Consider the following 22,941-nt stretch of genomic DNA (forward strand, 5'->3'; position numbering starts at 1 on the left):
TGCCTTACATGCACTGGCCGATTGGCGTAAGCAACGTTGTCTTACGTGACCCTGTTTGTCGAGGATACCCCATGTTTCAAGAAACGATTACTTTCTACAGTAACAAAAACAACCCAGGTGCAAATACGGACACAAAAAAAAAGCAACGACAGACAACAGTCCATGCATGACTACGGTAGCGCCATCTGGGAAGACTGATGGCAAGCCGCGCTGCAGCCGAATCATGCAGTGCAAGTTTGTTTGTATACGCGCGCTTACGACTTCATTGCTGACGTCCCGAAAATGCATGATTTTGCAGGAGAATCAAAATTTTAACCTAATATGATAAATTTCTCAGTGAATACGGCATCATTTGCTGCCGGACAAGCGCCAGGAGCTCTATGAAACACGAAATCTTTCGAATAAAACAGACTTGTATTTTGCCCTCATGACCCCTTTAAGTACCCGAGTGTAGTAGGCACGGGTAGGGCCCACACTGCTGACACCCAACTGTACATTAGTACGAGCTCGGGTGGTTAGTTTCGTTTCCGCAAATTGCTAAAAGCAAAGTTTGGCGCAGCTAACTCAAAATGCAGCAAGGTGTAGCTAGATCTTCCTTTAGGCGCAGTTTGGTGCAGAATTTGCGTCCCCGCAGTAGACAAGAAATGCAAGTCGAAGGCAACCGGGACTGGTAATCAAAGGGACTGTTTGTATGTTAGGCAAAAATGGCCTAAGCCAGCCAACCAGCCGAACGGTACCCATTTGTTTAATAAATGCAAGTCGACTGCAGCTTCTATAGAATTGGGAGGCCCCTTAACAGCAGCAAGATTAGGGGAAGAAGAGCCCGCGCGTCATTGCATCCAACCTTCGCTTTCATAACCGAGCACTAAAAAAACCTGCACCTCCACAGGGGGGAACTCTGCACCAGTACAACACAATGCACCGGGGTTACGGTGTACTAGAAGATAGAGGTGTGCTGTGCTGGGGGACGAAGCAATGCAGAATGCGCGTCCCTTTTGCATTGAAAAAAATTGTATGGAGCACCAGCACTCCCAGAGAACTCCTGTTATAGCCAGCACTACTTAGAGGTACTTTAAACAAACTCAACAATTATTTAAGGTGATTTATAAAACAAAATTCAGACTATTTAAGGCAATAAATAAAGATGAACTTAACAAACAAAACTTGTGAAGCCAACTGGTAAGCAGCAGCTACCAGCGTCACTGCTTAGAACAGGAGCTCCCTAGCAGAAATTGCCATCCCAAAATGGACAGCCCCGGACGACACACCTCTCTCTTCTAGTGCACCATATCGGAGGGCTCCTTAACGCGTGCCAAAATCTCAGCACACGGGCGTGTTCGCTTTTTGCCTCCATTTTTAAAAAGCAGCCACTGTGGCCAGGATCGGCTCATCTGTTGTTGCCACACTACAACACAACACCACAAAGTCAGCGAGAGTCCCCCTCACCAGTGCCCGGTCGCGCTCGGCCTGAAGCTCCTGCTGCGCCTGCTGCAGGCTGGCTGACCGCTGCTCCAACTGCACGGCCAGCCGAGCGCTCTCCGCCTCCGCAGCTTCGGCGCGTGCCCCGACCAGCTCCTTCTCTCGCCTCAGGAAGCGCACCACTTCACGCAGCTGCTCCGCACCACTCCGATCCGCCTCCTCACTGCCCGCTCCATCACACTCCAGCGTGTCGGCGCCGGTCGGTGCGACCAGCCTCTTCCGCTGCTTCAGCACGGCCACCTGCCAACACACTCTCCCAGTCACGCAAGAGCACGGAGCAAGAACAAGGCAGGAGTGGAAACAACGCTTCACAGGGCGGCCAGATAATGTCACAATCCCAAGTTGCGGCATCTTCTGTTGCTGGAGAAGAAATTGGGCAGCAGCTGCGATCGGCGTACCACTGCACAGCCGTGGAGTGAATTGCAGCCGCTATCATCTCGCCCATCAGGTGCAGTAGCTAGTATCTCCTTCACCATCGCGGCTGCCAAGCTTCGTAGTCCGTGCTAGGTTTCGTTGTGACATTATACGGTCACTCACCTGTGCCCCCGAGCAATGAGCGCTTCCCCTTCTATATATCCTTGCTCCGTGCACCAGAGCAACAGGAAGCAATGCGGGAGGTGAGGGGGAGCAGTCCGGTACGAATAGCAGGCACCATTTACTGGAGGATACTAGCCCACAAAGCAAATACAACCAAAGTGAAATGTGACCCTAAACCATTTTTGTTAATACTAGTAGAATCACGATCATACAAATCTCGCGGGACCACGAAAAATATTCTTATCATCTGAAATTCGTGTGAAGAAAACGAAGACCAAAAAATTGAGCACTAAAAAGAAGTTTTTGTTTATTTATTTTCTAACTTTTGCGTGAAGAAATCCATGTGTTTTTCTGCTTTTTTTTTTTTTTAACCTCGATGTCGTTGAGCAGTCCTTTCTGGAGTGCGTCAAACTTTGCACTCGTCTCCTCACTCGCGGTGCCCAAGCTCACTAGACGCCACAACTATGCATTGCAACACTCTATGCAGTTCGGGCATGAATTGCATTGCATGGAGCATTTTTGCATCAAGCGTTGTGTGCAAGCCTCCCCATTGGCACAAGTCGTCAGGCTCCTCCCACTGCCACGCGCATCGTGCATCATTTTCTGACCGAACCAGAAGCTGCTGCAGGCGCGGAATCGTCAACGCGGGCCTGGAAAAATAGCACCCACACCGTCAACACGCACAAATCGCCAGCAAAAATGCGCCATGCGGTTCACGTCTTGACTGTTGCGGCGTGAAGTAAGCTTAGGCACCGCGAGTAAGGAAACGAGTGCGATGTTTTACACGCTCCAGAAAGAACTGCTCGGCAACATGGAGGTTAAAAAAAAAGCAGAAAAACATCACGGATTTCTTCTCTGGAAAGTAAGAAAAGAAATAAACGAAAACTTTTTTTTTAGTGCTCGTTTTTTAGGTCTGTGTTGGTTCAAACAAATTTCAATGATACGAATATTTTTTACAATCCCGCGAGATTCGTATCATCGAGATTCTACTGTATATTGTAGTGTGCACTTTATCGTTATATTCCTAGCCTGCCTGTACTTTACTTTTACGCATTACGTTTGCCCGTTCTTTTGTATGCGTAGTATGTGCCCAAATTTTGCTGAGCATGATCATGCAAGTGCATTTCTGTTAAGAATCCATGCAAAGAAAACCTTATACCCCGCATTGGTCCCACAAGCTGTGAATGCCACACTGCACGAGTTTGCAGAACTAAGAACATTCAACTGGAATCACAGTGGCTCACTGATTTTTAAGGCAATGCGCTGCCTAAGCTCAAGAATAACAACCATGAACCAAGATTTCGGTGCGTACTGCGATCCCCAAGTGGTCCAAATTAATCCCCAGCTCTCCACTACGGTGCGCCTTGGATGTATGTAAGCTTTGGCATAGAAGACTCCAATTCAAACAATCTGTACTGGTTTAAAAAGATTACACACTTACTGCATGCTGCATTGCAGAGTGGTCAGCCTCCCTGCCTAAACCTCTCTTTTCTGTCTTTTAAGTTCCCCTTTTTTCTGTGTGAAATAAAAAGGGAGCAAACTGGATAATCACTAAAGGCAATGCCAACACAAAAACTGCAAACCCTAGTGCTTCGCTTAGATGCAAATACACAGGTAGTCATAGCTATCTGCGGGTTACCCACCTACCTACCAAGTTCAATCTGGTGCAAAACTTAAAATTGCCCAGGGCACCTCCTCCCAAACCATCATAAAGATGTCCCCCTCTTCCTCCCCTACCCCACATTAATGAGCATTCTCCTGTAATATGCCTCTCCACCAACATAAGCCCTCAAGTCTGGCTGCAACGACATGCCATTTCCACCGATTTTTGCATTACCATGGTGGCTACAAGTACATGCTTTAGTGCCTTTATGAAGGTGCTGAAACAGCTCTTTTCACAATGGTGGTAAGACAGCACCTTTTTAGCACCCTTATGAAGTCCCCAGATGATCTCTTTTCACAAAGGTGCTAAAACAACTCCTCTTACAAAGGTGTTAAAACAGCACCTTTACAAAGTCACCAGACGAGTTTTTTTTATAAAGGCGCTAAAACATCTCTTTATAGAGGTGATTATATTTTGCACCCTTATGAAGTCACAAGATGACCTATCACCGCAGTCAGCAGACTCTCTGAGCGTGGTCCCACAGCTGACTTCCCCCCCTTTTTTTTCTGCCACAACAGCAATCAAGAGCAGCGCAAACGACACTGCGTCCCTCGTCATCACGGTGACCGCACCCACCTGGGAGGTGAGGGTCTCAAACTGCAGGTACAGCAGCGTGTTCTGCTGCGACAGCTCTTCCACCCTGTTCGCCAGGTTCTCCTTCTCCACGAGAAGCTGCTTCTCCTGCTCGCTCCACGACTCCCGGGCGGCCGCCAGGGTCTCCTCCGCACTCCGCGCCTGCCGCTCGAGCCGCGACGTCTCCTGCTTCACTTGCTCCAGCTACGGGTCAGACAGAGAGAGGCTGAAACCCCGCGACAAGAAAAACCTTCCAAGCTCAATTTTAAAGGACCACCAAGACAAAAGACAAGTCTGGTTCATTCAACAGACTGCCTTGTCCTGACGGCAACAACGCCAATTTTATCGCAAACTTCGAAAAAGTAATGGAGATATTAAAGAAAACGTGTGAAGCCGTGGCCCCTCCCCAGTCACTTTCCGGCGATTTCTCCATGACATCACAGAATCTTGTTTGTGCAATCGGCAGCCACCGACCTCTGCCACCGCCACGAAAGATGATTGGGCGATTGTAGTGGGGCTAGTTTCATTTCATCGTTTCACCTGAAAGCTAGCGTGCAGTTAACACACTGATAACTACATTTTTGGGACTGGCACATACTACGTCACTCCTGCACATAACACGTCACTGTAGCGCAAAATTTGAAACTTTTCAATATTTGTTGCGATTTGATTGATTGCAAGGTTTAACGCGCTGACGCAATGCAGGCAATGAGGCGTGCCATAGTGGAGGGCTCCGGATTAATTTGGACCACTTGGGGCTCTTTAATGTGCGCCGAAATCTCGAACACACGGGCGTTTTTGCTTTTTTCCTCCATCAGAAAAGCGGCCGCGGCGGCCGGGAATCGAACTCGCGACCTCGTGCTCAGCAGCGCAACGCCTTAGCCACCGAGCCACTCAATATTTGTTGCACTTTCCCAGGTAAAAATACGTCTTTTGTGGCTGGAATGAGGCTGGCTAAGTTACCAAAGACTAGTTCTTTCGAATTGAACAAAGTTGTATCTTGTCTTCATTAAGCCAGGGCAGGGCTGAAAAATGGCTTGAACATTGACGCAAGCCAACACACAGGTAGGACAGATTTCTCTGACACACTAAGCTGACTTACGTGTGGCAGCCCGATATAGTCAACCAGTCGAGAACAATGCAAGGTTCTTTTAGTAAATCAAGTTCATTCGAGCAAGCTTGAGCTCACAATGAACTAGAAGAAAAGCACAAACACTGAAGAAGCAGTCAACACAGTGACACGCACAGTCGACCGTTGGCAAATAGAATAGAATTGAATGACAAATAGAATAGAAATACGTGCACTTACCGTATTTACCTGATTCCAACGTGCCACCGATTCCAGCGCGCTCCCGACTTATGTAACCGCAGGTAAAAAGAAGACTTTAGGTTTGTACCCGAATCCAATGCGCATGCAATTTTGAGGCTTATTTTTCCCAACAAAAGCTGCACGTTGGAATTGGGTAAATACGGTATCTCAAAACAGTCTCCTTTCCAGAAACATCTGATTAGGTTGAGGACATTGTGAAACAAGAACAGTATTAATGATGACAAGGTGACACCCTTTCCACATCAAACAAGACTGCCCGGTGTAGCATACAACAGAAGAAGCAAACGCGTGCTCTGCTTGAATTACAGGATAAGACTACTGGGTGCTGGTAACATAACAAACGAATCCCAAGGCATGGCCTGTGGCAATTTTAAGTAGCCAGCAAATAAGGAACAAAAGGGTGACCAACCTCTGCACGCGTTGCTGAGAGGGCCTCGATGTCAGCTGCGTGGAGCAGAAGCTCCCGCTCGTATTTCTCCTGAGCCTGAATGGGAAGGGAGACAAAATACAGGTAAGAAGATTGACGTGTCAAGGCTGCACAGGCGTAGGAATGGATGAACTAAGACGTCTAAACTTGAACGAGGGATTGAATGACTGCCAATTTCAAAAGCGCTCAAACATACTAGTACTGCCATGTACAGTAGAATCTCGATGATACGATTCTGGGTGATACGAATTTCGGGATGATACGACTTTCTGAAAAGTCCCGGCAAAATTGCATTGTTTGCAATGGGAAAAATTTCGGCTGTTACGAATGGACCTGCGCGGCCCGGCGGATGATACGAACGAGCCGGCGAGGCGCCCGACTGCCGAACAAGCAAGTGACGGCTCTCTCTCCCCATTCGTCACTCTTCTTTCTCCAGAAACGGCCGGGCTGTTGTTTTCTGCTCGCGAAAACGCGCCCCGCACGCCTCATGCGCACCGCGAAACCTCTCGCACGCTGCGCGCGCCGCGGCCGGCGGCGGCAAAATGGCGGCGGCTTCGGCCGCGAAATGGCATGGCCGCTTGAGCAACTGCTTCTAGCCGCTCTTTAAAATGCCGCTCAAGGCAGACACGAAGTTTCTTGTGCAGTAAAGGAGCTGATAACATTGGCGAAAACGGTACTATAAAACACCATCCGCGCCGCTAGTGAAAGCGCCCATAAAATATCTGCCGGAGTGCTAAGCCTAAACATCTCGGGTGGAGCCAGCGGGCTGTCTCAAGCGTTTCTCAAGTCGTCAGCGGGGCTCTTCGATTATAATCTCAGACTCACCGCGGATAGTCTGAGGTAGTCCGCGGGTAGTCTGAGGATTCCCCGAAGCCATAGGGATACATGGGAAAATCGAATACCGGACTGCTTCTCGGGGAGTCTGCGGTGAGTCCGAGACTGTAAATCAAAGAGACCTAGCGTCTTTTTCTGACCGAGGTAGGAGATACCGCAGGCGCGAAATCGTCAATGCGGCCTTGAAAATACAGCGCGCGCAAAGCCGAGGCGTGCGAATCGCGTGCAAAAACGCACCATGCGGTTCACGCTTGACTGTTGCGGCGTGTAGCGAGCTTGGACACCGGGAGTGAGGAGACAAGCGCGAAGCTAGGCGAAGCGTTACGCGCTCCAGAAAGGACTGCTTTGTGACGTGGCGGTTTAAAAAAAGCAGAAAAAATCATGGATTTGTTCACGCGAAAGTAAGAAAAGAAATAAACGAAAACTTTTTTCAGCGCTCAATTTTTTGGTCTGTGTTGGTTCATACGAATTTCGGATGATACGAATATTTTTCGCGGTCCCGCGAGATTCGTATCATCGAGATTCTACTGTACTTGCCCACCATAGACCACTTAACCATAACAGGCCCACAAAGAAAGAAGTGAACAGGACAAGCACTTGTCCTGTTCACTTCTTTCTTTGTGGCCCTGTTATTTTGCGCTGTTCCCCAAGATGCAAGATACGCAGTGAGGGCGCCAAAGAAACAACAATTTCATTGGGTTCCTCTGATCAGAAATAGAGCATCCAATCAGGCGCACACATGTCAAGCACAAAGCATCTGGCATACAGCACTATTCCAAATCAGAGCCCCAACTTGACAGCATTTCCTGAAACCCTTTCAACAGCAGTGGTGGCGTAGACATGACGCTGCCTTGAACAGCTACAAGTTCGGGAAGTCCGAGCCGGACTATTGGAGAGCATAAACCATTCTATATTTTCTAACATAGGACATTCAGATGCTCTAACACCTTCAGATCAGCAACACAGTGAAACCTGATTACAAAAGACACTCAAGGGACCCGGAAAACATGTCGCTTGTAACCAAGGAATCTCTTGCATGAGATGTTGCTAACATGGGTAACATAGAAAACCTGCCAAGCCGTTTTCATTCAAATGTCTCTTATAACCAAGTGTCTCTTGTAACAGTGTCTCTTGTAACGAGGTACTCCAGTGTCTCTTGTACTGTACTCCAATGACCCGCCCCGTCTCTAGTCAACAATTATGGCAAACAGAAGCTAGCATTTTGCCAAGAAAAACGACCCTGGCAAGTTTCACGAAGTAACCACCCCCTGAAATCGCTCCCTGCTGAAAGGTGTACAAAGCATCATCCACGGGCCAGCAATGGCCACCCAGTTCCAAGCGCTGGACACAGCCCTGATAAAACCCAAACCCAAAGCCGAAGCAAACCTGTTTGGTGAGCGTGCTCTGGGCATCCTGGTCAATGACGTGTTCGGCATCCCGTCGAGACTGGTCGGCTATTTGGCCTTGGGCTGCCGTCAGGGCAGTCTGGGAGGCCGACAGCTCACGCTCAAGCTCCTTCACCTGCACACGCAAGCAGCAGCTCATGATGTTCAAAAAACGAGAGGCAAGGTTTATTTAACCTTTCGAACGATCACTCAGCAAGGACATTCAATGTGAACACTGCAATAAGTGTCGATGCGCACTGCGCCTCTTCAACTCACCCCTATCAATACTTCCATCTATACTATCTACCTATACTATCGCTCTACCCGCCACTACCTATACTTCCAATTTGGGGAGAGGGTTTGTAATGGTTTACCTGCACACCTTCCCATAGCCCTGGCGAAAATGTGTCGTTCACTCCTCATGGTGTGTTCCAGCCTTTTTCTTTCGAACCTTCACATGATTGCTCTTGTAAAAGAGTAAATGTGTATGAAAATTGCACAATTACACCACTCTCCTCCGTTCCGCCTGTGCACAGTGAGAGTCACTGCTCACACCCGCAAACGAGCGACACCCCAACTGAACGCTAGTCTACACATCTTCCCAACTTCCAACCTTGTGGGTAGGGCTTGACTTGCTCTAGACAATCAACACTTGAAACATCTGACGAGCTGAGCTAATTGCACGTGTACACCCCCAAGTTACAATCCAGTGGTTTCAGAGCACTGAAAGATCCAAAGTTTGTGACGTGTGAACGAAGGTCACACCGTGCCTCTTTTGGTCACGGCAACAAGCACAACTTTTTCTCGCATGAGAAGACAAAGGACCCACCTTGGTCTTGCTCTCCTCCAGAAGGCGGACTTTCTCACTGGTGAGCTCGTGGTTTGCCTGTTCCAACTGGGACACCTTGTGCTCCAGTTCTTGCTTGGCTGACGGACAAGGAGGAGGTTCAGTGTCGTCGCTTATTACGGTCACTGGGTTCAACTCGCGCGCAGCTAATGTACTTGTAGAAGTACAGTCAAACCTTACAACAACGAAATTCCACGACTACGAAATTCCCGCGGCAACAAAAAAGTATTTTCGAATCCCCGGCGAGTGTCCATAGATGCCGATGTATTTCATATCTCGCGGCAACAGAACGTTTTTGGAAAGCAATCCCTTGTTAACGAAATTCGCTGGAAGTCTGGTTGGCATTTTACCTACCCATTTGAAGCTAACAGTGTCGAAAAAGTGCTCAAACTTTTGCCACAGCCTGCTTGCACGGCTGCCGCTGAGTTTGTTTACAAAAAAGATCGTGCAGCAAGTGGGTGCGGGAGGCCGTGGAAGCAGCCACCTCACAGCGACCCCACCAGGGGACGACACATGGCGAATCACGGCGCGGCTTTGGCATGGGCTACGCTAGCCCGCTACCACTGAACAGCACGTGTACGTTTGTTGCGTGTGCTACGATCAGCATGTTTGCTCTTAGCAAGATGCTTCCACAAGCCTAAAAGCGGAAGTTTTTATCGCGACGAGATAAGGTAGCCACCATTGCCCAAGTCAGTGGCCCAAGTGGAGGAAGGGAGAACAGCGCCGACAAGTTTGGAACCACCTGCAGCTTGCTCTACCATTTTGAAAAGCAAGGGTGCCTCGCTTTCACGCGCGTGCGCAAAACAAAACAATGATGGCTGTGGCCTTTCCGGACGTGAACAAGGCAGTGCTCACTTTGTTTTGTGAACAGCATTGGAACAACGAGGTGCCACTGCCTGGCATAGTTTGTCAACATAAGAAGCTGGACTTCGCTTGAATGCATCGGACATGCTCACTGCTGAGGGCCAAGGAGAAAAACGTGCAGAGAAGGCGAACCCGGGTGTTTTGGATGCGTTTGACAGGATCCCGTCGTTCTTAGGTGCACACATTGACAAGCAGTGAACCATTTCTTGCAGTGCGAGAGCTGAGCTGTGAAGTCGCTGCAAGGTAGGGCTCGCAAAGTAATATAGTCAACTTTAGAAAATAAATCCTGTTTGTGGCCGATTTTCGTGTTGTTTATGTTCATTCTCACGGCAACGAAATTCCCGCAAAAGCGAATTTTTCGGCTTTCCCCCGTGGTTCCGTTATTGCAGGGCTCGACTGTATACCATCCGTAACTGCCTCGCCATCCTTGCCTATTTTTTTCCTTGTTAAACTATGCTTCATGCACAGCATTCATCCTTTACCCTCCCATCGCATGCACCCCACCATATGGAGCATGGCGCCCTCAGTGCAAGGCTTGAGCTTAGGTTTGCCATCTTGAAGTATGCGGTAATGCCCCGCCCCCAAAAAAGTTCTGTGGTTCTGAAAGCTGTGAAAGCTCGAAGCTACCCTTCCAATAGTCTTTTTCTCTCTGCTTTGCGCAGTTAAACTTGCAGAGTGCTGTTCAAGCCACACATTTCATTTGCATTGGGTGCCAGGTGGAATCAGGTTAGACACCTGAAGGTCAGAGGGCTGTGGCTGAGCACATCTTAGTCAGCAGTCAACACACACCTGTGAAGCCATGAGAGCAAGGAGCTGTCAACTAAAATGATGATGAACAGGCCTGAAGTTTTTTCGCCAGAGTTTGTCATGTAAGAAAATCAGCCTTGCATGGCGCATCTTCCCTGGTGCCTTCTCGGTAGAGCTTGTAGTCAAAGCCCCCACCAAACACTCACAACAACATGGAAGGAAGCACAAAGCCAGTTCTGTCTAAATCAATGAACTGCTACCCTCTAAACAAAATAAAGGGGGGTGGCTAGCTTTGGCAAGACAAAAGACTGAGCGAGGATAAAAAAGAAAAGGAGAAGGAAAAGTGAAAGGCCTTTGGGGACACCACACAGTAATTTATGCACATACCAGCTCACATTTGAACCCACATTAGAAATTTTGCACAGATTGGCATTTTTGCTCCGACGAGTCGCACACTCATCTTTGAGACTCGCGCCGAAAGTTCAAAACACAACTACCATTTTGTCATTTCTCAGTTCAATGAACCCCGTAACAGGGTAAAGAGGCAACGCATTTGTCCAAAGCGATTTATAGACCGTTTCAATTTCTCCCATTCAGTACAACTCCTCTCGGCAGAGGTAGCAGTATGGGGTACACGTACCTTGCAGCATTTCATGCACGGTCCCACGGCTCTGGACGTTCAGATCGTCCTGCTCCGCAGCGCGTGCTTCCCACTGGCTGCACGCCGTCTGCAGGAACTCGACGTGCTCTTTGGCAACACACAGCTCCTTTTCAAGCTCTGCGAAAATAAAATCAGTGGTGTCTATAAAAATATACTCCTGCACAATGAGACACTCAGTCACCAAAGCGATTCCAAACCTGCCACACGAACTTCCAGAAACACACGAACTTCCAGTGTGCACTGCAAAGTGATATAAACCCTTAAAGGAGCCATGAAGACAAAATACAAGTTGGGTTTATGAGAAAGACTGCTTAGTCCCGATAACAATGATACCAATATCATCGCAATCTTCGAACAAATAACGGAGATATTAAAGAAAACGTGTGAAGCAGTCGCGACCCCCTAGCCAATTTCCCGCAACTTTTCTATGACGTCACGGAACCTCGTTTGCGCGATTGGCGGCCGCCTAAGTGACCTGTCGCGACGACACATGACTGGACGTCTGTAATGGGGCCTCTAGTTCCATTTGACCGCATCACTTGAATGCTAACGTGCAGTTAACGCACTGAAAATTATGTTTTATTGTTGGCCCGTATGACGTCATTCTTCCTCATAACACGTCACTGTGGCGCAAAATTTGAAAGTTTTTAAATACTTTTTGCTCTACTTTCGTTAAAAAACATTTTTTGTGGCTGTAATGGAGCTGAGTAAGATAATGAATCCTAGTTCTTTCAAATTAAACGAAGTTGTATTTTCTCTTCATGGCTCCTTTAACGGGAATTTTCACTGTCTATAACGAACACCCTTAAACCATAGCAAAAAAACACTCCTAAAAAGGGTGTTGTATTGCTTATAAACCCTTACACTCTAGCAAAAAACACTCCTAAAAAGAGTGTTTTGTTGCTTATAACACCCTAGCAAAAAAACTCCTAAAAAGGGTGTTTCATTGCTTATAACACTCTTACACCCTGGCAAAAAACACTCCTACAAAGGGTGTTTTGTTGCTTATAACACCCTAGCAAAAAGCACTCCTAGAAAGGGTGTTTCATTGCTTCTAACACCCTTACACCCTAGCAAGAAAACACTCCCTAGCAAAAAACACTCCTAATAGGGGTGTTTTCTTGCTTATAATACCCATACACCCTAGCAAGAAAAACACTCCTAGAAAGGGCGTTTCATTGCTTGTAACACCCTTTTTTGCTGCTTATAACACGCTTACACCCTAGCAATAAAACACTCCTAGAAAGGGTGTTCTGTTGCTTAAAACACCCTTACACCCTAATAAAAGCACTCCTAGAAAGGGTGTTTCATTGCTATAACACCCTTACACCACGAAAGAAAAACTCCTAGAAAGGGTGTTTTGTTGCTTATAACACCCCGCAAAAAAAACTCCTAAAAAGGGTGTTTAATTGATTATAACACCCTTACACCCTGAAAAAAATGAAAGGGTGTTTCATTGCTTTAAACACCCTTATACCCTAGCAAAAACACTCCTAAAAAGGGTGTTTCATTGCTTATGACACCCTTACACCCCAGCAAAAAAACTCCTAAAAAGGTTTTGCTGCTTATAACACCCTTTCACCCTAGCAAAAAAAAAAAACCCTCCCAAAAAGGGTGTTTTATTGCTTATAACACCCTTACAGCCCAGCAAAACAATGCACCCTTTTAAATGGGGTTTTATCATTAACTACACCCTTGTGAAGGGTGTTGTTCTTTTTTTTTTGATAGGGTGTAAGGGTGCTAGCCATAGTCAAAAAGGTCGTAAATCATTTCATAGTGTAGACAAAAGTAGAAATTGTGGGTCGAGCAAATGTAGGTGTACATTTATACCACTTCTCCAAGTGCTGCTTCATTGGCAATGCATCCCATTTCCTTTTGTACGCCAACCTTATACTACCCTCCCTACACTTCTCAAACCTTTTCAAGGCATGAGAAAGGGTCTTGGCACTGAGCTTCACCAAACTCTCAATGCCCATACTGGTTAGGCCTAAGGGCCTTCCACCAGTACACGAATTGTACAGAAGGTCACGTAATTTTTATCTGCATGGGGCATCCCTGTCATGAATGGAGGATGCCTTGGATAAGTGATGGAGGCTGAACTGTGACACAGCTGTGGCTTTTAGCAAAGAAGCTATGCAAGTCAAGTCGCAACGTCGACAAGCGACAACGCAGTAGAAGTGACCCACCTTTGACCCTGTTCTCACTCTTGGTCAGCAGGCCCTTGAGTGCAATGACTTCCGCTGTTTCAATTTCTGCACATGATAGTATGTAGAGAGTTAAGAATCATCTGCAAAATCCCTTCACATTTTTTTCCCTCCTCAAAAGAAAAAAAAATTGAACTGCAGCCTTCGTCACACTGTCCCAAACTAGCAAAGTAAACATAGTGTTTGTGCTCGAAAATTACTGCCCCCGTAGACTCGGTGAGTCACAGAGCTCAGTGTTCAGTAAGAACAAATTATTGTGCTGTGTAGGTAATAACGCCAAAACACATTTGCCATGGCGTTCCACAAATTTTTCTGGAATGGGGCAAGAAGAAGGAAGAAGGCCCAATAAAGATAAAAAATTAACAAAGAGATAAAAAATGCTTCATTGTTAAGGCATTTCTAAAACAAACAAATATTGAATTATTCTTTGCACCGACCTCAGCAGTGAAGCTGCAGGGCTTTGCAGCCTCAATACCAGATTGGCAGCACCCTACATTCAATCTAGCATCGCATATACATAACGAGTATTTGGCTAGAGAAGATTAAATGCCCTCTGATGTGGGGGCAGTGGAGTTTCATTATACTCACATACACCAGCAGGGGAATAAGGAGAGGGGGGGGGGGGTTCTCTTGTGAAGCATATTATTGGGCACGTTGGCTCATGATTATGCAAGTTGGCTCACAAGTAGGCCTAGCACCTGTCCTGTCTGACCATCCTTGTTCTGATGTATCTCTCTCTCTCTGCTCACAATGATGATGATGATGATAATAATAATAATAAATCTATCCCCCATCAACCATTAACTTAGAAAACCTAGGCCAAAAAACGAACCCGCAGAACACAACTGAGCCACACCCACAGCCACCAGAAAAGCGTGGCCAAACACAAAAAAGGGGAACTCACCGGAGCCTTCAGCATTTTCCCGAAGCGACTGATTTTCAGAAAGCTGGAAGGAAAGAAGACACGCCAAGACACACTCACAACAATAACGAGTTTTCGTGGTGTGCTTTACTATCAGCGATCAGTTCACGGCTGTGTTTTAAATGACATTTGCTATTATTTAACCCCACAGAAGTGAAAGCAGAGCAAGCAGTGGCCATCTTTCAGCATTGACCACTGCCCTCAAACATGCCGCACATGATATAACCGCGAAATGCGCCATCTCCAACGTGCTACAATAAAGAAGGCCAATCTGCACGCACCACTGGCAATGTTAGGCAATCACTTCTAATCAAAACTATAATGAAGTGGAAAACCAAATTGTGCAAGTTTCTCAGGAGCCCCACAAAAATGTGCAATCACGGTGTACATAGATTACTTCCTTAGTACACAATCTTAACTTTGGGGGCATAATTTCTAAATTCTAATTTCTAAATCCCAAATTCTAAATTAAAAAAAAAACGAACAAACACCCACCCACCACTCTAGAGGCACCAACATGCACCACACGTGTGCGAGATCAGCTTGGGAATATTGACGGGGCTGACAGAAAATTGAACTTGGCAGGAAGTGGGACTAGCTGACAGAAACAGTTGACAGCCAACGTCAATTCGTTGACAGGATGGTGAACTAGGCAATGACAAATCTAGCAGGACTGCAGAATCGCTTAAAACTGTAAAATGACCCCATTACCTGCTCTTCGCTGCTAAAAAAAAAGAGTGAAAAAAAAAAACAAACTACAACTATTGTAATCCCGCTACTGTACCTCTTGTTTTAAATTTTTTAGTGGCCAATGTCGTGCAAATACACTTTCAAAAAGATAAACGTCAGATTCGCAGGTCGGCTCAACGGGCCATGGAATGCAGGATGATGGGAGTAGAACTCAGAGACACGAAACGAGCCTCCTGAATCGGGGAGCGAACTTGGGTGGAAGATACGTATCAGTTAATTCAAATTAAGAACCTGCCACGGTGGCTCAGTGGCTAAGGCGTTGCGCTGCTGAGCACGAGGTCGCGGGTTCGATTCCCGGCCGCGGCGGCCGCTTTTCTGATGGAGGCGAAAAGCAAAAACCCCCGTGTGTACGAGATTTCGGCGCACGTTAAAGATCCCCAGGTGGTCAAAATTAATCCGGAGCCCTCCACTACGGCGCGCCTCATCGTCTGCGTTGCGTCGGCGCGTTAAACCCCCACAATCAATCAATTAATTAAAATTAAGAAAAAGAAATGGACTTGGGCTGGTCATGTAGTGAGATGAAATGACAACCGTTGAACCACCATGAGTAATAGAGTGGCTACTAAGAAACGGGACTCAAGGAAGAATGTTCCCTTAACTCCATGAAGGAATAAAATAAGAAAATTCAGAAGCAAGGATTGGACTCGAGCACTGCAGGAAAGCAGCGGGTGCAGAGGTCAATGGGAAAAGCCTTCGTCCTGCAGTAGCCCTAAATAGGCTGATGACGATGATGATTCTGAGGTCAGCGTGACAGTTTCTTCCGTTGATCTCCGTTCCATCCTACGCAGACACCCGAGCACCACCCACCTGTTTTTGTGCTTCATAGAGCTGCGCGTAGGCACCAACTAGCTCATCAGCGGCCTTGCGTGCTCGCTCCGCCTCCGCGGATGCTCGCTCCCGGGCCTCCCTCAGCTGCTGCTCCAGGGAGGCGGCCAGCAACCCCTGCTGCTCCGACTGGGACTCCAGCTGGCGTGTGAGGCTCTCGCACCGGAGCTTCAACTGGGACAGCTGGATTTCGACAGAAGGAAGGGCGTCACGGCTTTCAGAGATAACTTATGCCTGGAAATAGGGTTGCCACCTTTCTCCGGGAAAAAAAAAGGAAAAAAAAAAATGGCCCTTTGGGGGAAGGGGGCGGGGGCATGGTATTTATGAGGCTGAATTTTATTTGAAAAAAAAAAAAAAAAAGAATCCATGTTTTATGACATGCAATGCCATATGCATTGAGCATTTTCCTAGAGAGGAATCAACACAACATTTGTACTGAAAGTTACTCAAATTTCGGTTATTGCTCTGAATGTGCTGCACTGAAAAGTAAATGCACATACTTCGTCCATTAAAAGCTCTTCTTTGCATCTCACCCGCGCTCGCCTGCATATTTTCTCCGCTCGCGCGTCGTTGCGCAGCTTGCCGACACCTATTTATCGTCGTAGTTGCTGAATTAACGCTTATAAAATGCCAAAGAAATAAATAATCGCGGCACGGTGGCCAAAAAAACCGGCCAATGACGGCCGGTTTCAAGTATGGACCGGCAACCAGCCCGCTGTCTAAAAAACTGGTCGGGCAGGTCAAAAACCGGGCAGGTGGCAACCCTACCTGGAAAGCACTGGCCAACCTTCTGATCACCAGAAAAAATTAGAACATTCCCCAAAAGCATCCATGCTCGATGTGCTACAGTCATTGAAGTATCAGAATGTCATACTCAGAAAGTTCAATAAGCCACACATCTTTTCCGTCCAGAGACACAAACAAAGCTGTAAATTTGAACAGAACACTGAGAATGCCCGCACCACGCCGGACCCCGCACATCCGGGATTTAGAACAAGCGACCTTGGCTTGGTTTCAACTCGCTTTGCGATGGCTATGGTACAGCTATGCATTCTTGTGAAAACTGAGCGTGAAAAAACCAAAATGTTTGAATAAAAAGATTCACCAGTTGGTGCTGCATTTGGCACAAGACAGACGCCAACAAGGTCCAAGTTTCACGTGACAATCGTGAACTGTTTGCCAGAATGTTCACTTGCTCCAAGAAGCTGAACATAAGCCTCACATAATACTGAGCCCAAATCTTAACCCTTTGTGGTCCAGAACTTTCACCCACTTTCGGCCGTTCCGGTCCGCAACTATTTTACCAGTTTCTGGCGCCGTGAAGAAAAACACAAACTGTGCAAGAGAAACTCGCAGGACATTCATTTTCTTTTTCTCGTGCATTCTGTGTGCAACTCCTTTACCGGTATTTGAACAGAGTGTGCATTCAATTTGATTGATTGATTCATTGATTGATTGTAAGGTTTAACGCGCCGACGCAACGCAGGCGATGAGGCGCGCCGTAGTGGAGGGCTCCGGATTAATTTTGACCCCCAAGGGATTTAATTAACGTGCGCCGAAATCTCAGACACACGGGTGTTTTTGCTTTTTGCCTCAATCAGAAAAGCGGCCGCCGCAGCCAGGAATCGAACCCGCAACCTCGTGTTCAGCAGCACAACACCTTAGCCACTGAGCCACCGCGGCGGGTAGAGTGTGCATTCGGCAAAATGCTTTGCTCGCTGAGTAATCATCCGCCCGGTGATGTCTCCACCGCAACGTGGTCTTTGTCACTCGCTTCTGTTGCATCACTGTCATCGCTAACTGATGCAGGCCCGCAGTTCTCTTCTGCACTGAAGTCATCATTACCTTCGCTAAGTGCACCACTGCAGAACGCACGCAATGAGAAAGTGGCCATGTTTCTCAGGGAACAGTACGCACGTGAAAACGCTCTGGCATCCAAAAGACCCGTGCTGAACATTGCACTGCACCCTAGTCCAAAAAGAAGAAAACTTCCGCAAAAAAAAGTTCACTTATCCATCAAGAGATGGCGCATCGTGTATACAAGGAATGCGGATACATCGCGGGGAGAAAAATCGCGAAATTTAACCATGAACACAAAAGTTGGACGGACCCCGACAGTGGACCGCTACGGCCATGTTGTGTTTTCAGGCAGGGCCCAACAACGGACCACAAAGGGTTCACAATCCCTGTTTGCACTTTTTACATTTTAATCTTTAAATTTTGGGGGGTTTAACGCGCTGCAGCTGCGCCTGGGCTATGAGGCACGCCATAGTGGAGGGCTCCGGACCAATTTTGACCACCTGGGGATCTCTTGCCGCAAATCTGAACATCTGTGCTGCTCGCAGATCGCAAAGCCCCGATAATCACAGGTCCCAGCTTGAAAGGCGGTAGGGGGCATCACAGAGAAACACTGCCCTTGTGCAGAGTAAACAGCCATGAGTCTAAACGACTTTTTCTCCAATGCCTGCACTACGAACACTCATCAAACCACTCGCAGCTGTGACAAGTGTGTGGTGCCCCCCATCCCTGATATTCGTTGGCCGCTAAGTTCAGTGGCCCCACCAGGCTCGGTGGGCAACCTTGTGTGTGGCCGGGGAATAAACACCTCCGAGCACAGCTGCTCGGGGGTCAGTCACCGTCACCACCAGCACGCTGCATGTCGTCTCTCGGCTGGAGGGTACCCCTACCCTCCCAGGTTCACGAACGCGGGACTAAATCGTGACACTGGCGACGAGGATGGGATCCGTCGCCACTGACGCCACTCGTCGCCATTGACACTGGCGACGAGGGAAGAAGCCCGCGAAGCGGCCGAAGCCACCATGAACGCCGCCACCGAGAACGCCGAGACACCGCCCCCTCAAGCCAGCCGCCATTACGCCATGCCGCTGTACGGGAGGCTCGAGCTGTTCGAGGGTGAAGGGTCCGCCTGGCCGGTCTACGAGGAGCAAGTCGGCGTGTTTTTCCGGGCGAACGACACACCCGAGGCAAAACAGCGCGACATCTTCCTGGCCAGCTGCGGGACCCGCGTCTTCGCTCTCCTGCTCGACCTGCTCAAGCCGGCCACGCCGCACGACAAGTCGCTGGGTGAGCTGCTCGCGACGCTACGCTCGCACTACAGCCCGGCTCCGTCGACGCTAATGGAGCGTTTTCGCTTCAATAATCGGAGCCGCCGAGACGGAGAGACGCTCGGGCAGTTCGTCGCAGCGCTGCGAGGGTTGGCGAGCAGCTGCGCCTTCGGGGAGCAGCTCGACTCGCTGCTCCGGGACCGTTTCGTCTGCGGCATCAACAACCCCGCCATGCAGACGCGACTCCTGGAGCTTCCCGACCCCTCGCTGGACGACGCCGTGAAGGCAGCGCTGGCGATGGAGGCTGCGGCCAAAGACGCGGGCGAGCTAGCACGTGCGGCCGGCTCACCGTCGGCGGAGGCGGCGGTGAACAAGATGGCGGCACGGCATGGCAGGTGCGTTCGCTGCGGTGGTGACCACCCCCCCTCCCAGTGCCAGTTCGCGCAAGCGGAGTGCTTTGCGTGCGGAAGAACTGGGCACATTGCTCGGGCGTGCCGAGGGGGGACGACGGCGGACGGACGGAAGCAGCAGCCGGCGCCGAGCACAGGTTCCGCGCCAGCCCACGGCCGAGGGAGTCGGCGCAAGGGTAGGCGGCAGGGGCGTGCGGCAGCAGCTTCGGGTGCAGCGGCTAGGCTTCACGTCGTGGCCGAAGACCCGCAGATGTTCGACATGTGGCACGCGGCCACAGTGCAGCCGCCGGTGCCACCATACTGGCTGACCGTCGAAGTCTGCGGGCGCCCCATCTCCATGGAGCTGGATACAGGGGCCAGTGTGTCTGTCATGGCTGGGAAAGTATTCAGACGCACCTTCCCTGGCGTGGCCGTCGAGGCGTCGGGCGTCATGCTGCGCAGCTACTCCGGACAGCTCGCCCAAGTCGAGGGTAAAGCCCAGGTCAGCGTCCGCCTTGGCGACAGGGAGGCCACCCTTCCCCTGTACCTGACCAAGGGGCCGTCACCGACGCTGCTGGGCCGGAACTGGATCCTGGCGTTGGGCGTGAGGCTGCCGGAGTACCAGGAAGCAGTGCATGCAGTGGCAGACGTCCCCGGCCTCCTGACCAAGTTCGAGGCCCTGTCCCAGCCCGAGGTGGGGACATTCACCGGCACGGCGGCAAGCATTGAGGTGCCAGAGGGAGCACTGCCCCGTCCAGCCCGACTGCATGGACGGCGTCATCGAGCAGCTGCTGCACCGGCGAGAGGCCGGCACCAACGGCGGCGGGGTGCTGGGCACCAACGGCCGCCTGCTGCACCTGGTGGTGCTGGGTGCCAGGGCCAGCGCCCAGCAGGTGGCACAGGCTATGCGGCAGGTGCTCCCGCAGGGTTTCCGGCTCGACGACAAGGCCCAGTACGCGCTGGACTTCAGTATCATCGGCGGCGACGTGGGCCTGCCGCACAACTCGTTCCACACGGAGCCCCTGCCCCACGGCTGCCTGTGCGTGTACACCAGCCAGCCGGGACTGGAGTACATTCGCGAGAGCCTCGAGAAGACCCTGCTGGCCAACCTGGAGCAGGAGGACCGGCTGCCCTTCCATGGCCTGCCCCTGGTCATGGTGTTTGCGGGCCAGGAGGACTGCCTGCGCGAGGAGGGCATCAACCGGGCCAAGAGCCTGCAGTGCCCCTTCGTGAACGACGGCGGCGGCCTGGACCCCGTGCGGCTGGAGCAGGCGCTGTGCGCGCTGGTGGAGAGCATCGAGCGGCTGCACATCTACCAGGCGCTGCCCGCGGTCGCGGGGCCCTGGCTGGACATGCGGCTGATGCTGTGCATGCTGTGCGGGGACCCGTACACGCCCGAGTAGGTGCTTGCGCCCCTGCTGGCGCAGCCGGGCTGCCTGGCCACGGGCCCGCTGCACTGCCTCAGCCAGGACTCCTTCAAGGGGAGCCAGCTTCACCGACTGCTGCCAGCACAGCACCAGGGGCTGGTGCTACTCGCGCCACTGTGGCGCCACGCGCAAGTCCTTCGACACCGGGAAGGCTGACAGCTGGTGCGAGTGTGACACAGGCAGCACCTAATGCTGCCACAACGGCCTCGACACCTGTGCTCCGGCGGAGTGAGAGACTGCGGAGACCTCCGGACCGGTACTCGCCGGGGGGACAGGTGTTGTTTTGTGTTTGTGTAGGACAAACAAACTTGGGGGTGAGGGGTGTGACAAGTGTGTGGTGCCCCCCATCCCTGATATTCGTTGGCCGCTAAGTTCAGTGGCCCCACCAGGCTCGGTGGGCAACCTTGTGTGTGGCCGGGGAATAAACACCTCCGAGCACAGCTGCTCGGGGGTCAGTCACCGTCACCACCAGCACGCTGCATGTCGTCTCTCGGCTGGAGGGTACCCCTACCCTCCCAGGTTCACGAACGCGGGACTAAATCGTGACAGCAGCATTTTTCCGAGGTTTCAAACGCACCTTTGACTGTTCCGCGCCTCGGCGCTCCACGTCCATGCGCTCCAAGTTGAGCTGCAGCGTCTGCAGATTGGCCAGAATGCGTGCCTGCGAGCCAATCCCCATGGGGGGCAAATCATCATCACTGCAATCATGAACCGATCCTCTTTCAAAAGACTCGCAATCATCTCGCAGTTCACAATCAGAATCAGCTTTATTGCATCATAACTTTTTTTTTTTAAATAGCGTGTTATAGAGGAGGAGGTCCCATAGTTTGCCGGCTGCATTGGGACCTCCTGCACTAATAAATGTACAGAATATAGTTGAACAGTACAAGACAATCCTAAAAACTAAAAAAAATCGCATCGGCCAATAAAACACTTCAAACACATTAGACACAAACGAATACAATCAAATGCATGATCTGATCGGATGATGTAACATCAACAAATTATGTGAAGAGCAATACAAAGCTATCTCTGGATTGCTCTGGAAGATCCACATCGAAAGATGGTGGCCCCGAGGAAAGGTCGAGCAGGTTATGGGGAAATCACAAAACAGGCATTGTCTCAGAGTTGATCAGTTTCTCGCTAGATTGTACACCAAATGGCAATGCAATGTATCAGCCGTTCCTTCAATTCATTACACCTTTTAACAGCAAGGCTGTGAAGAAACTAGCTTGCCTGGGAGCTCTTCTCGCGACGCTCCGACTCCAGGTCACGCTCCAGCCGCGCATTGGTCTCACGCAGCTGGTCTCGTTCGGCCCGCGCACTCTCCAGCAGAATCTGGGCACGTGACTCGGCATCCTGTGACGTAGACAACTCCTAAGGAAGAGAAAAGATGACTGCTTCAGCTTCACGAATCTTCAAATACAGCTTTCAATTTCGGGGCTTCACATTTTGCAACCACTAAATCTCAAGACTGCTAGCTTAGGCGCATCCCACAGTGCAACTGCATTCACAAAAACGAAAAAGGCGCAGACGGCGGTGGAAATGCTTCTGGCTGCATTTCTTTCACCTGGTGCACATTCTTTACCCATAGGAGGAGGAAGCTTGATAGCCACAGGTACCCATCAGGATGAACACAACGAAACTGCACAATGCTTCCCCTGGACTTTTTCATTTCTTTCTTGAATCATTGAAACTGGGCGTGTGTTGCAAACGAGTAATTATGGTAATCCAGCACAGCCCTAGCCTACAATGTTGGCACAGGCCAGGGGCAGGGAATCCGATCACTGCCGCCTTGGAATTCAAAAGACAATTACCGTTCTTACATCCTCCTCTGTTTCAGGTGTCAACAGATCTGCACAAGTGCAGTACTAAACTTGACTCCAGAGAGTCAAGGCAGTCTGACACAGTTGACTGACGCTGACTGGCACAGGGACCTCGAGGCAGCACAAACTGGAGTGAACAGACCAAGGGGCAGTGCTCGTCCTGTCTGGTTTTTTTCTTAGCGGTCT

The 22,941-nt window shown here is 49.8% G+C and overlaps 1 protein-coding gene across 2 annotated transcripts in view; it reads right to left on the reverse strand.

Moving 5' to 3' along the window:
• LOC144138158 (uncharacterized) overlaps positions 1-22,941 on the reverse strand; it is a 124,563-nt gene that overhangs the window by 71,138 nt on the left and 30,484 nt on the right. For both annotated transcript variants that reach the window (XM_077670302.1, XM_077670300.1), the window contains 11 exons: positions 22,166-22,306; positions 21,507-21,590; positions 16,031-16,231; positions 14,456-14,498; positions 13,534-13,599; positions 11,327-11,464; positions 9,058-9,155; positions 8,230-8,364; positions 5,992-6,066; positions 4,256-4,456; positions 1,447-1,719 (listed from right to left, as the gene is read on the reverse strand). In XM_077670302.1, the coding sequence (XP_077526428.1) occupies positions 1,447-1,719; positions 4,256-4,456; positions 5,992-6,066; positions 8,230-8,364; positions 9,058-9,155; positions 11,327-11,464; positions 13,534-13,599; positions 14,456-14,498; positions 16,031-16,231; positions 21,507-21,590; positions 22,166-22,306 (1,455 nt within the window). The remainder of the gene's footprint in view (positions 1-1,446; positions 1,720-4,255; positions 4,457-5,991; positions 6,067-8,229; positions 8,365-9,057; positions 9,156-11,326; positions 11,465-13,533; positions 13,600-14,455; positions 14,499-16,030; positions 16,232-21,506; positions 21,591-22,165; positions 22,307-22,941) is intronic.

This window comes from Haemaphysalis longicornis, unplaced genomic scaffold, assembly GCF_048455015.1.
Source record: "Haemaphysalis longicornis isolate Haplotype H1 unplaced genomic scaffold, Haemaphysalis longicornis Haplotype H1 scaffold_5, whole genome shotgun sequence".
Lineage (NCBI taxonomy): Eukaryota > Metazoa > Arthropoda > Arachnida > Ixodida > Ixodidae > Haemaphysalis > Haemaphysalis longicornis.